The 14,081-nt window shown below is 49.0% G+C and overlaps 1 protein-coding gene across 1 annotated transcript in view; it reads left to right on the top strand.

Annotated features, from left to right (window-relative positions):
• PDCD11 (programmed cell death 11) overlaps positions 1–14,081 on the top strand; it is a 51,654-nt gene that overhangs the window by 13,465 nt on the left and 24,108 nt on the right. The window contains exons 9-19 of the mRNA XM_062214949.1: positions 552–758; positions 3,685–3,809; positions 3,963–4,023; positions 4,632–4,778; positions 6,349–6,600; positions 7,177–7,317; positions 7,792–7,986; positions 9,555–9,725; positions 11,043–11,262; positions 12,415–12,564; positions 12,982–13,097. Of these exons, the coding sequence (XP_062070933.1) occupies positions 552–758; positions 3,685–3,809; positions 3,963–4,023; positions 4,632–4,778; positions 6,349–6,600; positions 7,177–7,317; positions 7,792–7,986; positions 9,555–9,725; positions 11,043–11,262; positions 12,415–12,564; positions 12,982–13,097 (1,785 nt within the window). The remainder of the gene's footprint in view (positions 1–551; positions 759–3,684; positions 3,810–3,962; positions 4,024–4,631; positions 4,779–6,348; positions 6,601–7,176; positions 7,318–7,791; positions 7,987–9,554; positions 9,726–11,042; positions 11,263–12,414; positions 12,565–12,981; positions 13,098–14,081) is intronic.

Genomic DNA, 14,081 nt, shown 5'->3' with positions numbered 1-14,081 from the left:
CTTTATGGGATGCCAGCACTGCAGGCGGCGGCTTTACCTGCTATACCACAGTGCCGGCCCCTTAACTTTTTCACACAAGCTGATTTCATTACTCAATACTAAAGATTATAGTGCCTGGGACTAGTACTGTGGCCTAGCGGATGAAATCACCACCTGCAGTGCCAGCATCCCATGTGTGTGCCGGTTGGATTCCTGGCTGCTGCACTTCTGATCCAGCTCCCTGCTAATGCATCTAGAGAAGCAGTGAAGGTACTTGTCCCAGCAGGGGAGACCCGGAAGAAACTCCTAGCTCATAGCTTTGGATTGGCCCAGCTCTAGCCATTGCAGCCATTTGGAGAGTATACCAGCAAATGGAAGATCGCTCTCTCTCTCTCTCTCTCTCTCTCTCTCTCTCTGTGTCTCCCTGTAATTCTGCCTTTCAAATAAATATTGTAAAAAAAAAAAATGTAGTGCCACTATACCTTGCTGTTGGTGCGTACACCCAGAGTCCTGGCCCTTGGACTGTCTCCTTTGTGCCTGGTCCTGCTCATTCTGCTCTTCCTTTTGTCCAGGTAAGAGCCTGCATCCTCTGTGTACATCCTCGCACCAAAGTTGTCCGCCTGAGCCTGCGCCCCATCTTCCTGCAGCCTGGTCGACCCCTCACGCGACTCTCTTGCCAGCACCTTGGAGCTGTGCTGGATGATGTTCCTGTTCAGGGCTTTTTCATCAAGGCTGGGGCCACCTTCACCCTGAAGAATGGGGTTCTGGCCTATGCCCGGGTAAGGAGGCCTCTGTCTTTGATCAGGGATGTCGTCCCTTGAGGGACTTGTGGAACACGTGGGTCCTTTGCTGCTTCCTGCATCCCTTCATATTCATTTCTTCTTTTTGTGTATCTCGGATTGTGACACACTGTTTTTAGGAATTAGAACAATGTTTGCTATATTAGAATGCCTTAGAACCGGGCTGGCACCGTGGCTCACTAAGCTAATCCTCCACCTGCGGCACCGGCACACCGGGTTCTAGTCCCAGTTGGGGCGCCGGATTCTGTCCCAGTTGCCCCTCTTCCAGGCCAGCTCTCTGCTGTGGCCCGGGAGTGCAGTGGAGGATGGCCCAAGTCCTTGAGCCCTGCATGGGAGACCAGAAGAAGCACCTGGCTCCTGGCTTCGAATCGGCATGGTGCACCAGCCACAGCACGCCTGCCGCGGCGGCCATTGGAGGGTGAACCAATCGGCAAAGGAAGACCTTTCTCTCTGTCTCTCTCTCTCACTGTCCACTCTGCCTTATGCCTTACAACCAACCTGCTATGGGTGATAGGTGATACTGGTCAACAGGCAATATAAGCCTGAGTTAGTGTCTAGGCCAGGGCTAAGGACAATTTTCCTTGAAAGGCCCCTTGGTACTAAATATTTTAAGCTTTTGAGCCTTAAGTAGCTTTAGTGTGAAAATGAACTGTCATGTCTGTATTCCTACAAAACTCTTATTTATAGGCCGGCGCCGCGGCTCACTAGGCTAATCCTCCGCCTTGCGGCGCCGGCACACCGGGTTCTAGTCCTGGTCGGGGCACCGATCCTGTCCCGGTTGCCCCTCTTCCAGGCCAGCTCTCTGCTGTGGCCAGGGAGTGCAGTGGAGGATGGCCCAAGTCCTTGGGCCCTGCACCCCATGGGAGACCAGGAGGAGCACCTGGCTCCTGCCATCGGATCAGTGCGGTGCGCCGGCCGCAGCGCGCTACCGCGGCGGCCATTGGAGGGTGAACCAACGGCAAAAGGAAGACCTTTCTCTCTGTCTCTCTCTCTTACTGTCCACTCTGCCTGTCAAAAAAAAAAAAAAAAAAAAAACAAAAAACCAACTCTTATTTATAAAATATAGTATCTCAGTTAACGGAAAAACGGAATTAAAAGATAAGTTTATTTTGATACAACATTTTGAAATCTGTGCATTCAAGGGACCTTTGAAAAATTTATGGAAAAAGTGTTAGAAGAACCTGCAAAGCTGGGGCCAGCACTGTGGTGCAGCAGGTTAAAGCCTTGGCCTGGAGTGCAGGCATCCCATGTGGGCACCGGTTCGAGTCCCGGCTGCTCCTCTTCCAATCCAGTTCTCTGCTGTGGCCTGGGAAAGCAGTGGAAGATGGCCCAAGTCCTTGGGCCCTTGTACCCACGTGGGAGACCTGGAAGAATCTCCTTGGGCCCCTGCACCCATGTGGAAGATCTGGAAGAATCTCCTGGCTCCTGGCTTCGGATTGGCGCAGCTCTGGCCGTTGCGGCCATCTGGGGAGTGAGTCAGCAGGTGGAAGGCCTCTCTCTCTGTCTCTACCTCTCTCTAACTCTATCAAATAAATAAAATAAATCTTTAAATCTTAAAAAAAAAAAAAGAACCTGCAAGGATTTCAAAAGTTTTTTTTTTTTTTTTTAAAGATTTTATTTAGATTTTTCGGAGGCAGAGTTACAAAGAAATGGAAAGACAGAGAGAAAGTTCTTCCATCAGTTAGTTCACTCCCCGAATAGCTGCAACGGCTATAACTGGGCTGTTTCGAAGCCAGGAATTGGAGCTTCTTTCAGGTCTCCCATGCAGGTGCAGGGGCTCAAGCACTTGGCCATCTTCTACTGCCTTCCCAGACCATAGACAGAGTTGGATTGGAAGAGGAGCAGCCAGGACATGAACCACCACTCATATGGGATGCTGGCCTTACCCACTGCTCCACAGCACCAGCACCTCAAAAGTTTTTTGAATTAAGATAAATTTATCTTTTTTGTGAACTTTTTTTAAGATTTACTTATTTATTTATTTATTTGAATGAGTTACAAAGAGAGAGGGGGGGGAGGGGGAGAGAGAGAGAAAGAGCTCTTTCATCCACTAGTTCACTCCCCAAATGGCCTCCATGATTGTGGCTGGGTCCGGCCAATGCTGTGAGCCTGAAACTCCATCCAGGTCTCCCACGTAGTGGCGGAGTCCCAAACACTTGGGCCATCTTCACTGCTTTTTCAGGCATATTAGCAGGGAGTTGGATCAGAAGAGGAGCAGCTGAGGCTGAATCGACACTGATGTAGGATGCCAGCATCACAGGCAGCATCTTAACCCACTGTTAAGTGTTTTCCATGAACTTTAGAAGTTCCCCCACAGGCATGCCTCGTGAGCCACAGTTGACCAACCCATGATCTAAACTTTTCTTTGTTTTTTTTTTTTTTTTTTGACAGGCAGAGTGGACAGTAGAGGGAGACAGAGAGAAAGGTCTTCCTTTTTGCCGTTGGTTCACCCTCCAATGGCCGCCGCGGTAGGCGCGCTGCAGCCGGCACACCGCGCTGTTCTGATGGCAGGAGCCAGGTGCTTCTTCTGGTCTCCCATGCGGGTGCAGGGCCCAAGAACTTGGGCCATCCTCCACTGCACTCCCGGGCCACAGCAGAGAGCTGGCCTGGAAGAGGGGCAACCGGGACAGGATCGGTGCCCCGACCGGGACTAGAACCCGGTGTGCCGGTGCCACAAGGTGGAGGATTAGCCTAGTGAGCCACGGCGCCGGCTTAAACTTTTCTTTGACCTTACTGCGATTCTATGATGATAAAGAATAATTTTTTAGTCGGAAGAATTATTTTAATGAGCAATCAAAGTTCTGTTTTTGCAGTAGGTGACAAATGTGTTGAGTGCATTGTGGTATGGTATGTTTAGTACAGATCTGTTGCCACTGGCTTGTATTTAATACTTGGTTCTTTGTAGCTCAGCCATCTCTCTGATTCCAAGAAAGTCTTCAAACCTGAGGCCTTCAAGCCAGGGAACACTCACAAGTGCAGGATCATTGACTACAGCCCATTGGATGAACTGGTTTTGCTCTCTCTGCGGACGTGAGTCTTATTAACACATGTTGGGGTATAGAGTGTGCGCTTGGGTATATGCACATCCAGGTTCTCCTGGCCTTGCGGAGTAAAGGTTTTCTTTCTTTCCAGCATGATTATTGTGCTTTAGTTATTTGATTGTGTATTTTCCATTCATCCTAGGTCTATTATTGAAGCTCAGTACTTTAGATATCATGACATCAAACCTGGGGCAGTAATAAAGGTAAAACTTCAAGCATGTAATTAGATTCTTTCTCATGTTCATTTTAAGTTCATAAGTTAACCGACTGCTCATTAGTCCTCATGTTAACACATGTACAATCATGTTCCTGCCTCTGCCTGTTAATTGAAATTTCTTTCTCATAATATAATTAATTTCATAAGAAGGTGTTACTGGTACCACCCTACTACACAGAGGCAGTAGGTCATAAATCCTGGGATTTGGGATTTGGTGGTAGATGTTAGACCATATCAAAAGTCAGTTCTATAGTAAGTGAACTCCCTAAAATATTTGTGAGAAGTCAGTTCCAGTTGCTCCTTCTATCCGGTTTTTTAGGTCCAGTTGAGCAGACCCACTTTATATCTAGAGTTCGTCCCTTAGGAGACGTAGTCCTCTCCTTTAGGGTATGTATTTGTGAGGCAGACAGAAAGCACATGCACACACAAAAAGATGCAAAAGTTCCCGTAAACAAACCTGACCCACTCCTGATCTGAGTGGAGGGGGTTCCTTACCCCTGGGAACTCTGGAATAACAGGCTTTGATGTGGGGTCTAGAAGTGGAGGAATGACCATTCTTGAGATATTGTGGCATCTTTTCTTTGAACTCCCCAGGGCACAGTGCTGACCATAAAGCCATATGGGATACTGTTGAAGGTGGGTGAGCGAATACGGGGCCTGGTACCCCCCAGTCACCTGGCCGACATCCTCGTGAAGAATCCAGAGAAGAAGTATCACATTGGGGAAGAGCTGAAGTGCCGGGTGAGCCTCCTGTGGGTTTGTCTGAATAGGAAGAGTCTAGTTCTCAGCTGAAGTGTCTGCCTTTACCCACAGTCAGCGTGCAGTATGTCTACAGTGTGTCCAGTGCTGCGCCTGGCATTGGGAAGGGAAAAGGGAGTTCTCGTCCTTGAAAGGTCATGTCGTTTTACTAGCGGGAGTTTAAATACCTTACACGAAGGGAGCACAAGCCAGCGTGTGACCTTTTGCCACAAATTTGGTGCCATCTATACACTGTGGTCATACCACAGAGAGGAGGGTGGGCTGGAGCAGTCATTGATATTATTAACAACGACATGTCCATGTATTCTGTGCCAGTGGCTCTGTTAGGTCCATGACAAGCATTGTTCTATTCAGGCCTTAAAACCCTTACAAAGTTAGTATATTCTCATTTTGCAAGTTGGGAAATTAAAGCTTAGGAGAGCCAAGTATCTTGACACACAGTTAATAAATGGCAGAACCAGGGTTTTTTTTTTTATTTTTTAAATTTTATTAATTAATTAATTTATTTTTATTTTTGACAGACAGAGTGGACAGTGAGAGACAGACAGAGAGAAAGGTCTTCCTTTGCCGATTGGTTCACCCTCCAATGGCCGCTGCGGCCGGTGCACCACGCTGATCCGATGGCAGGAGCCAGGTGCTTCTTCTGGTCTCCCATGGGGTGCAGGGCTCAAGCACTTGGGCCATCCTCCACTGCACTCCCGGACCATAGCAGAGAGCTGGCCTGGAAGAGGGGCAACCAGAACAGAATCCGGCGCCCCGACTGGGACTAGAACCTGGTGTGCCAGCGCCGCAAGGCGGAGGATTAGCCTAGTGAGTCGTGGTGCCGGCCCAGAACCAGTTTTTGAATTCAGCTCTATATGACAATGCCTTCTGGATTTCTGGCAGAGATGGGACTTGAACTAGAAAAGATAGGTAGGATCTGGAATGTTAGGGAAAAATAAGAACTGTGGCAGACAGCAGTGATGCTCCAAGTAGTTGGGTCCTTGCAACCCACATGGGTGACCTGGATTGAGTTTCCTGGTCCAGTCCCACTACTGGCAGACATTTGGGGAGTGAACCAGTAGATGGAAGCTCTGTCTCTTCTCAAATAGAAAAATGACGAGTTTTTCTGTCTTTAACCTTCTGAAAGATAAGAGATGTTTGCCTAGCTCAGTTTTAGTTTATAGCTAATAATTAACAGCAGTCCTCAGGCAGTAAATTGGCTCAGTTGTTTATTCCATTAGACTAGGTGCAAAGCCCACCAGCAGGGAGTGCAGGTGCTGTAGAGGTTCCTGTAGCACTAGACCCTGTGGAAGCACTGTGGGGTAATGAGTCTTGCTGCATGGTCAGGAGGCAGTAGTTTGCACCACCTTGCAGGAGCAGGTGTGTTTGAAATAGAGATTAATGCACTGTGGATGGTCATGCAGCAGGTAGCAGGGAGGACCTGAGCTGAGGTTATTACAGGAAAAGAGACAGCAGGTTCATGACCTTTGGGTTCAGGGAGCTGCAGAGCCTAGTTCAGTACTTCTGTTGGTATCGGGTAACTTGATGACAGTCACTATCTTTCTCCTAGGTATTACTTTGTGACCCTGAAGCCAAGAAGCTGATAATGACCCTGAAGAAAACCCTGGTTGAATCCAAGCTCCCTCCCATTACCTGCTATGCTGATGCCCAGCCTGGTCTGCAGACACATGGCGTCATCATCAGGGTCAAGGACTACGGCTGCATTGTAAAGTTCTACAATGATGTGCAGGGACTGGTGCCGAAGCATGAGCTCAGTGCCCAGTATATTCCTGACCCCGGGAGCGTGTTTTACACTGGCCAGGTAGCCTTACTCTGGACAGGCCTCCTTACTTTGGTGATCCCAAGAATAGTTTTTAAGAGTAGCAGGTAGGAGGGCTGCTTTTGAAGAGACTGAGGAGAAGAGCAAAGTGGGTCTGAGCCAGCTCAATGAAGACGATGGGAATAGAACAGCAGAACCCTCAGAGGGGTTCAGCAGAAGCCAGTAAATTAATGGCCCTCAGGCCTACACCTGGAAGTAATCAATTTTAACCCATGGTAAATAGAGTCCCTCGCTTCAGAAATGGTTCTGAGGCCACCATCGCCACAGGGGACAATGTTATAAAACTAGTGTTCTGGGTCGGATTAGGAAGAATAATTTTTTTTCCTTTAATCTTGGGGTCGTACCAAAAAGTTACTCATGTCTTCTTTTCGTTCGTTAGGCTGGCTGGTGGGGATTTTGTGTAGCTCTCACTATGTTTCTTATTTCCACTGCCTTTTGATCTGACCCAGGGTTGTGGAGGGTCTCCCAAGACCTCCACAGCACTAGTAGAGGGTACCATGCTGCAGGCTCGCAAGGCCTGTTGGGAAGATGAGCTGGGGTTCTTTGGTTTCTCACCAGGTGGTGAAGGTGGTGGTGTTGAACAGTGAGCCATCCAAAGAGAGGATGCTTCTATCCTTTAAGCTGTTGAGCGATGGAGAACCGAAGAAAGAACACGCTGGACAGGGTCAGAAGAAAGGACAAGGCGTTACTGTTGGGCAGGTAGCCGGACTTCTCCAACAGGTTATTTTATCAGACAGTGGCAGAGGGAGTCCTGGGCCCATGGAAGAGAGTGACAGAAGTTGCTGGATATGATTCTGGGCTTCCAGGGGACATTAGAGAAAACTGTCTATGAGAAGGAAAGTTCTGGTATGGTGTGGCTTTTCAGTAGGCTACCTCTTTCCTCTCTGGTCCTGAGGCCCCACCTCCTGTTCTCTTTGCTGTGGGACACAGTGGAGAGCCTTAGGAGAGGAGTGACAGGAGCCTGTAAATGAGTCCTGCAATGTGTGTACAGCGGTGCTTGCTGGGTAATTGGGGTGGGTGTGGGTCTGGAAGCAAGCTGCTTCTCTACTCTTAGCCTGTCAGTAATCAGTCATCCCTGGAGCTGGAGTCCAGTGCCTCTGAGAGCTGCCTGATACATATAGGTTGCTGTCTGCTCAAGCAAGGACTGTTTTTATCTTTCTCTTCCCTGTGTAGTTGGTGGATGTGAAGGTTTTAGAGAAGACCAAAGATGGGCTGGAGGTGGCCATCTTGCCCCACAACATTCCTGCTTTCCTCCCCACGCCTTATCTGTCGGACCACGTCGCCAATGGCCCATTGTTGTATCACTGGCTCCAGGCAGGAGACATCCTTCACCGTGTCCTGTGTCTGAGTCAGAGCGAGAAACACCTTGTATCCTTGACTGGTATCTTAGGGCAATGGAAGGTAGGGGGGCCGTGAGCCCTTGGGTGGGAAATTTTGTTTTTTGTTTTGTTTTTTTACACAGAGAAGGAGAGGCAGAGAGAGAGAGAGAGAGAGGTCTTCCATCCACTGGTTCACTCCCCAGCTGGCCACAATGGCCGGAGCTCCACGGATCCGAAGCCAGGAGCCAAGAGCCTGCCCCAGGTCTCCCGCATGGGCGCAGGGGTCCAAGAACTTGGGCCATCTTCCACTGCTTTCCGAGGCCATAGCAGAGAGCTGGATTGGAAGTGGAGCTGCTGGGACTCAAACCGGTGCCCACATGGGATGCTGGCACTGCAGGCAGCGGCTCCACCTGCTATGCCACATCGCCGGCCACTTGGGTGGGAAATTTTGAGCTAAACTCTGCTCTCAGTTGGAAATGTCTAGAGAAAAAAATATCAAACATTGACCTCGGGAATATATGTTTGCAGGACTAAACCAGTGCCCAGGCCTGCACTGTGGAAAGGAAAGGCAGAACTGAAGTACAGCTAGCATATGGCTGTGGTCAGAGTGGAGTAGTCAGGTCATAGGAGTGAGTGGGAGTCCAAATAGAGTGGCTTGCAAGGCCCATTGGGGTAGCCCCAGTGGCATGTCTGGCCTTATTGGGGCATTTGTTGCTTGCCCCTTGTGCTAGAACTATCAGTATGGTGGTGCTGTGCCTCTGCCTACTTTTCTTCCTACCCCTTCCCTTCCCTCTCCTTAGGGAACTGGGACTCAGAAGTATTCCCTTTGGTCTTTGTGTGGGTACTTTGAAGGAGGACACTGTATCTTCTCATTGAAGATAAAATATACAAGTTGTGAAGATGGGGGCAGTGGCTGATCTACCTGCCATACCATGGAGTGGAGCCATCTCCTTTGTGGTTCCCCCCGTAATCTGGAGATGAGTTAATGAGGAGAGGTGTGCATCACAGTCCCCTGGCTGGGCCAGAACAGGTGGCTGGGCCACATGCCACAGTGTAGACTTCAGTAGGTCGAGTGGTGCTTAGGAGCTTGGATGTCTCACACATTCCAATTCCAGGTGATGCTGATACTGATACGGCTGATATTGATGTGGCCTTTTTTTTTTTTTTTTAAGGTTTTTTCTTTATTTTAAAGGCAGAGTTATGGAAGGAGGGAGAGGAGAGAGTGAGAGAGCTTTTCTATCCGCTGGTTCATTCCCCAGTGGCCATAATGGCTAGTGCTGGTCCAGGCAGAGGCCAGGATCCAGAAGCTTCATCCAGATTTCCCATGTGATGCAGGGGTCCAATGACTTGGGTCATCCTTTGCTGCTTTCTCAGGTGCATTAGCAGGGAGCTAGATTGGAAACAGTATAGCCAGGATTCAAACTAGTGCCCACATGGGATACCGGCATTGCAGGCTGTGGCCTAACCTGTTACACCACAATGCCAGCCCCAGATGCTGCTGGTGTTGTACAGAGCCTCACTGTCATAGCAGAAGGTATAAAGTGGAGAAAACGGAGATGGGAGAAATGGATGTTTAATCTGCCTTTTCTAGAATATTCCTTGACAAAGTGCCACTAGTTCCTTTGCAGGAAACCAGCCTTGGTGTCCACGGTAGAAGGTGGCCAGGATCCCAAGAACTTCTCAGAAATTCATCCTGGAATGCTGCTCATTGGCTTTGTGAAGAGCATCAAGGACTATGGCGTGTTTGTCCAGTTTCCCTCAGGTCTCAGTGGACTGGCCCCTAAAGCTGTAAGTTCAGCTCTGTCTGCAAGGATCTTCAAGGAGAATGCCAGGGGCCAGGCTCATGGAACTGAGGGCTGTTGGGAAGGAACAAGATACTTAAACCCTTAGGAGTTTCAGGGCACCCCTTAAGGCTGTGTGTGGCACAGAGGCACCTGGCAGAGGGCTGGGCAAGTGGAGCTGAGACTAGACCCTGCTGCTCTCGTCCAGTTCTTCTGGAGAAAGGGGCACCTGTTCTACTTCATGCTGCATCACCAGGTGCCCTTGGAGACCTCATACTCCAGTGTCGAGGTGACTGCACTTGAGGTTTTTTTTTTTTTTAAAGATTTTATTTATTTATTTATTTGAAAGTCAGAGTTACAGAGAGAGAGAGAGAGAGGTCTTCCATTCATTGGTTCACTCCGCAATTGGCCACAATGGCCGGGCAGCACCAATCTGAAGCCAGGAGCCAGGAGCTTCTTCCAGGTCTCCCACACGGGTGCACAGACCCAAGGAGTTGGGCCATTTTCTGCTGCTTTCCCAGGCCATAGAGGAGAGCTGGATTGGAAGTGGAGCAGCCAGGTCTCGAACTGGTGCGCATATGGGATGCTGGCACTTCAGGCCAGAGCATTAACCTGCTGTGCCACAGCGCTGGCCCCTGCACTTGAGGTTTGTTTTTGTTTTTGTTTTTGTTTTTTTTTAATATTTTGATAGGCAGAGTTAGACAATGAGAGAGAAAGGCCTTCCTTTTTCTGATGGTTCACCTCCCCCACTCCCAAGTGGCTGTTACAGCCGGGTGTGTTGCTGCCAGCGTGCTGTGCCGATCCGAAGCCAGAAGCCAGGTGCTTCCTCCTGGTCTCCCACATGGGTGCAGGGCCCAAGCACTTGGGCCATCCTTCACTGCACTCCTGGGCCACAGCAGAGAGCTGGACTGGAAGAGGAGCAACCGGGACAGGATCCGGCTCCCTGACCAGGACTAGAACCCGGGGTGCCGGCACCGCAGGCAGAGGATTAGCCTAGTGAGCCGCAGCACCGGCCTGCACTTGAGTTTTTAAAATGGGGGCTGGAGGGCTAGGGGCAGCTGGTAAAGTGTTTAGTAAGGGACAGAGGGTTGCTGTTGAGTGGTAGACAGGGGCAGCCATGGTCCCTCTAACTTGCCAGTAAGTCACCTTCTCAAGGTGTGCTTGTGCCACTGGAGCCTCTGCTGTGTTTTTATGGAGGGGAACAGGGCAGTGCTCACAGATGGCAGGGGCGGCTTCCACACACCCCTTTCTGGGCATCTTCGGTGGGTTGTTTTCATGAAGGTGTCCTTTCCTTTCCTCATTGTCTACCCATTCTTCCCTTCAGATCATGAGTGACAAATTTGTGACCTCCCCAAGTGACCACTTTGTCGAGGGGCAGACAGTAGTTGCCAAGGTGACCAACGTGGACGAGGAGAAGCAGCGGATGCTACTGTCACTGCGGCTGTCGGACTGCATGCTGGGTGATGTGGCCAGCACCAGCCTCCTCCTCCTGAGCCAGTGCCTGGAGGAACTGCAAGGCGTACGCAGCCTCATGAGCAACCGAGGTAGATGGCTCAGTCCATTCGGTGGGGAGAGGAGGCACAGGGCAGGGTCTGGGTGGGGAGTTTATTTTGTAAGCTAACATCTGTTACACTTTTAAGTTGATAGGCTTTTTTTAATGGAGCATGACCTATATAAAGTGCACACATCGTTAAGTATATAGTCCAATAAGTGATTATAAAATGAACACCTCTGTTTATCTAGTCCAGGTTAAGATCAAGCATTACAAGCATCTCAACTCCCTCGTCTCCTCCTGTCAGTCTCAGTATTGCCACTGGTACTGTGGTCCCACATTTGCATTTCTTGTGAATTCATTCACCTTTTCACTTGTCGTTTCTCTCTTCAGATTCACCTCTTCACTTGTCACTCCTTTATTCAGCACATATATATAATGAAACAGAGCAGGGGCCTGACAGACTTCATGAAGGACATTGCTCTGCTTCTCTTAGACTTTATACCATTGTGAGGATTGTTGGAACCTTAACAGGATTTGGTAGCACAGTGCTTAAGAGGGTAGAATGAAAATTCAGAGACCAAAGAAGAGTCTGTGTTCGGGGCCAGTGCCGCAGCTTAATAGGCTAGTTCTCCGCCTTGCGGCGCCGGCCCACCAGGTTCTAGTCCCAGTCGGGGCGCCAGATTCTATCCCGGTTGCCCCTCTTCCAGGACAGCTCTCTGCTATGGCCCGGGAAGGCAGTGGAGGATGGCCCAAGTGCTTGGGCCCTGCACCCCATGGGAGACCAGGACAAGCACCTGGCTCCTGCCTTTGGATCAGTGTGGTGCACCGGCCACAGCACGCCAGCCGCAGCGGCCATTGGAGGGTGAACCAATGGCAAAGGAAGACCTTTCTCTCTGTCTCTCTCTCTCACTGTCCACTCTGCCTGTCAAAAAAAAAAAAAAAAAAGAAAAGAAAAGAAAAAGAAGAGTCTGTGTTAAGAATTTTCATGAATTGTGGTCAGGCAGGATTAGCAAGGACCATGGATCTCTTTGCCTGTGACAAGGGTTTCCATGGATACCAGACATTTTAGCAAGAAGTAATTGTACCTTGTCAGTGGTTCTGATGCTTCATGACCCTCCTTGGTGACAGCATACTTGCAGAAGAAAGGAGCAGTAAGAGTGTGGTTTCCTCCTCCCAATCTCACTTGGTTGGTCTCTGGCAGACTCTGTGTTGATCCAGACACTGGCCAAGATGACCCCGGGAATGGTCCTTGACCTCATGGTGCAGGAGGTGTTGGAAGATGGCTGTGTGCTGTTCAGTGGGGGCCCAGTGCCTGGCCTGGTCCTGAAAGCCAGCAAGTACCATCGGGCAGGTGAGTCCATCCCTCTTGGCCATCGTGATAAGTGTTGGGGGGGTGAGGGGGGACTTTTCCCCTTTGCTGCTTCTCCTGGACACAGAATTTGCAAAGATAGGATAAATGAGTTGATTTCAGTGGAAAGTTTTGGCATACCTATCTTGCGTGAATGTAAACCATGACAACTGGCTGAGCACTAGAGAAGGTTCAGCTATGACTTTTTTAATTGTTATTACTGATAAGTCTAGATTTTGTTGTATCAGGTTGCATGAATTAAGGCTCACCTGAACTTGAATGATGGGAGATGACCCTTTGGTTTTCCTAACTGTGGCCCATATAGACCCAGGGCCCGTGGTTAGGAGGTCCAGGACAGGTGCTATCCTCTCTCAGCCTGTTCCAGAAAGATGATCACACTGTGTTTGGTTATGATTGCAGGGCAGGAGGTGGAGTCAGGGCAGAAAAAGAAGGTTGTAATCTTAAATATTGATATGTTGAAGTTGGAAGTGCATGTTTCTCTTCTCCAGAACTTGGTGGATAGAAAAGCTAAAAAGGTAAGTGTGCTGTGACTTCTGCTTTTATGGTTTCTTTTTTCTTTCTTTCTTTTTTTTTTTAAAAATTTATTTATTTTAAAGTCAGAATTACAGAGGAGAGGCAGATGCAGAGAGCAAGAAATCTTCTATTCACTGGTTCACTTTCCAAATGGTTGTAATGGTCAGGACTGGGTCAGGCCAAAGCCAGGAGCCAGGAACTTTATCTGCTTCCATGGGAGCATCTGAGTCTCCCACATGGGTGCAGAGGTCCAAGGACTTTCTCAGGTGCATTAGCAGGGAGCTGGTTCGGAAGTGGAGCAGCCAGTGTTGGAACCAGTGCCTATATGGATGCCAGTGCTGTAGGTGGTGGTTTTACCCTCTATGCCCCAGAGCTAGCCCCCTGTGGTTTCACATCACATACTCCTTCAGCACCACACTCTGCGCTCAGGGGTTCTATCTCAGGTGCCTATAGGTAGGTGACGTTGTGCCTGGATTTGTCTGAGACATTTCCAATTTTTACTTCTAATGTTGGCATGGTTAGTAATGCTTTCACTCCAATTTAGGTGATAAATTATATGGTCACCCCACCTGTAGGCTCTAACAGGCAACAGGAATGAATGAAGCAGACCATGTAGTTTAGGGGTGGCAGGGCTAGGACTGACAACCTGGGTCAGAGACTAATTCGTTTATCTGATTGTTGCCAGCTGGGAGTATCTGGGGCTAGTGTTGCTAAGTCTGTTTCTTAAGAGGGCAGAATTTGGATCTTTATTTGAAATAAACGTTGAAAATGTTGGAAATGAATTTGTTTTGAAAACATCGTAAGCAAACAAAAAACATTTCAGGGTAGTTCTGATTCTCAGGCCACACATCCATACCCTTTCCTGTTTTGCCTCATACACAGTATTTTTCTCTGGGTGACAAATATATTTGGCCATCATCTAAGGTGCTTAGCATCTAATGGCAGAGTGGTACAGAGAATTTAATCTGTAACCTATAGTCAATTCC

The sequence above is a fragment of the Lepus europaeus genome, chromosome 17, assembly GCF_033115175.1.
Source record: "Lepus europaeus isolate LE1 chromosome 17, mLepTim1.pri, whole genome shotgun sequence".
Lineage (NCBI taxonomy): Eukaryota > Metazoa > Chordata > Mammalia > Lagomorpha > Leporidae > Lepus > Lepus europaeus.
Note: the sequence above shows the minus strand (reverse complement) of the source record. Positions and strands in the feature narration are given on the sequence as shown.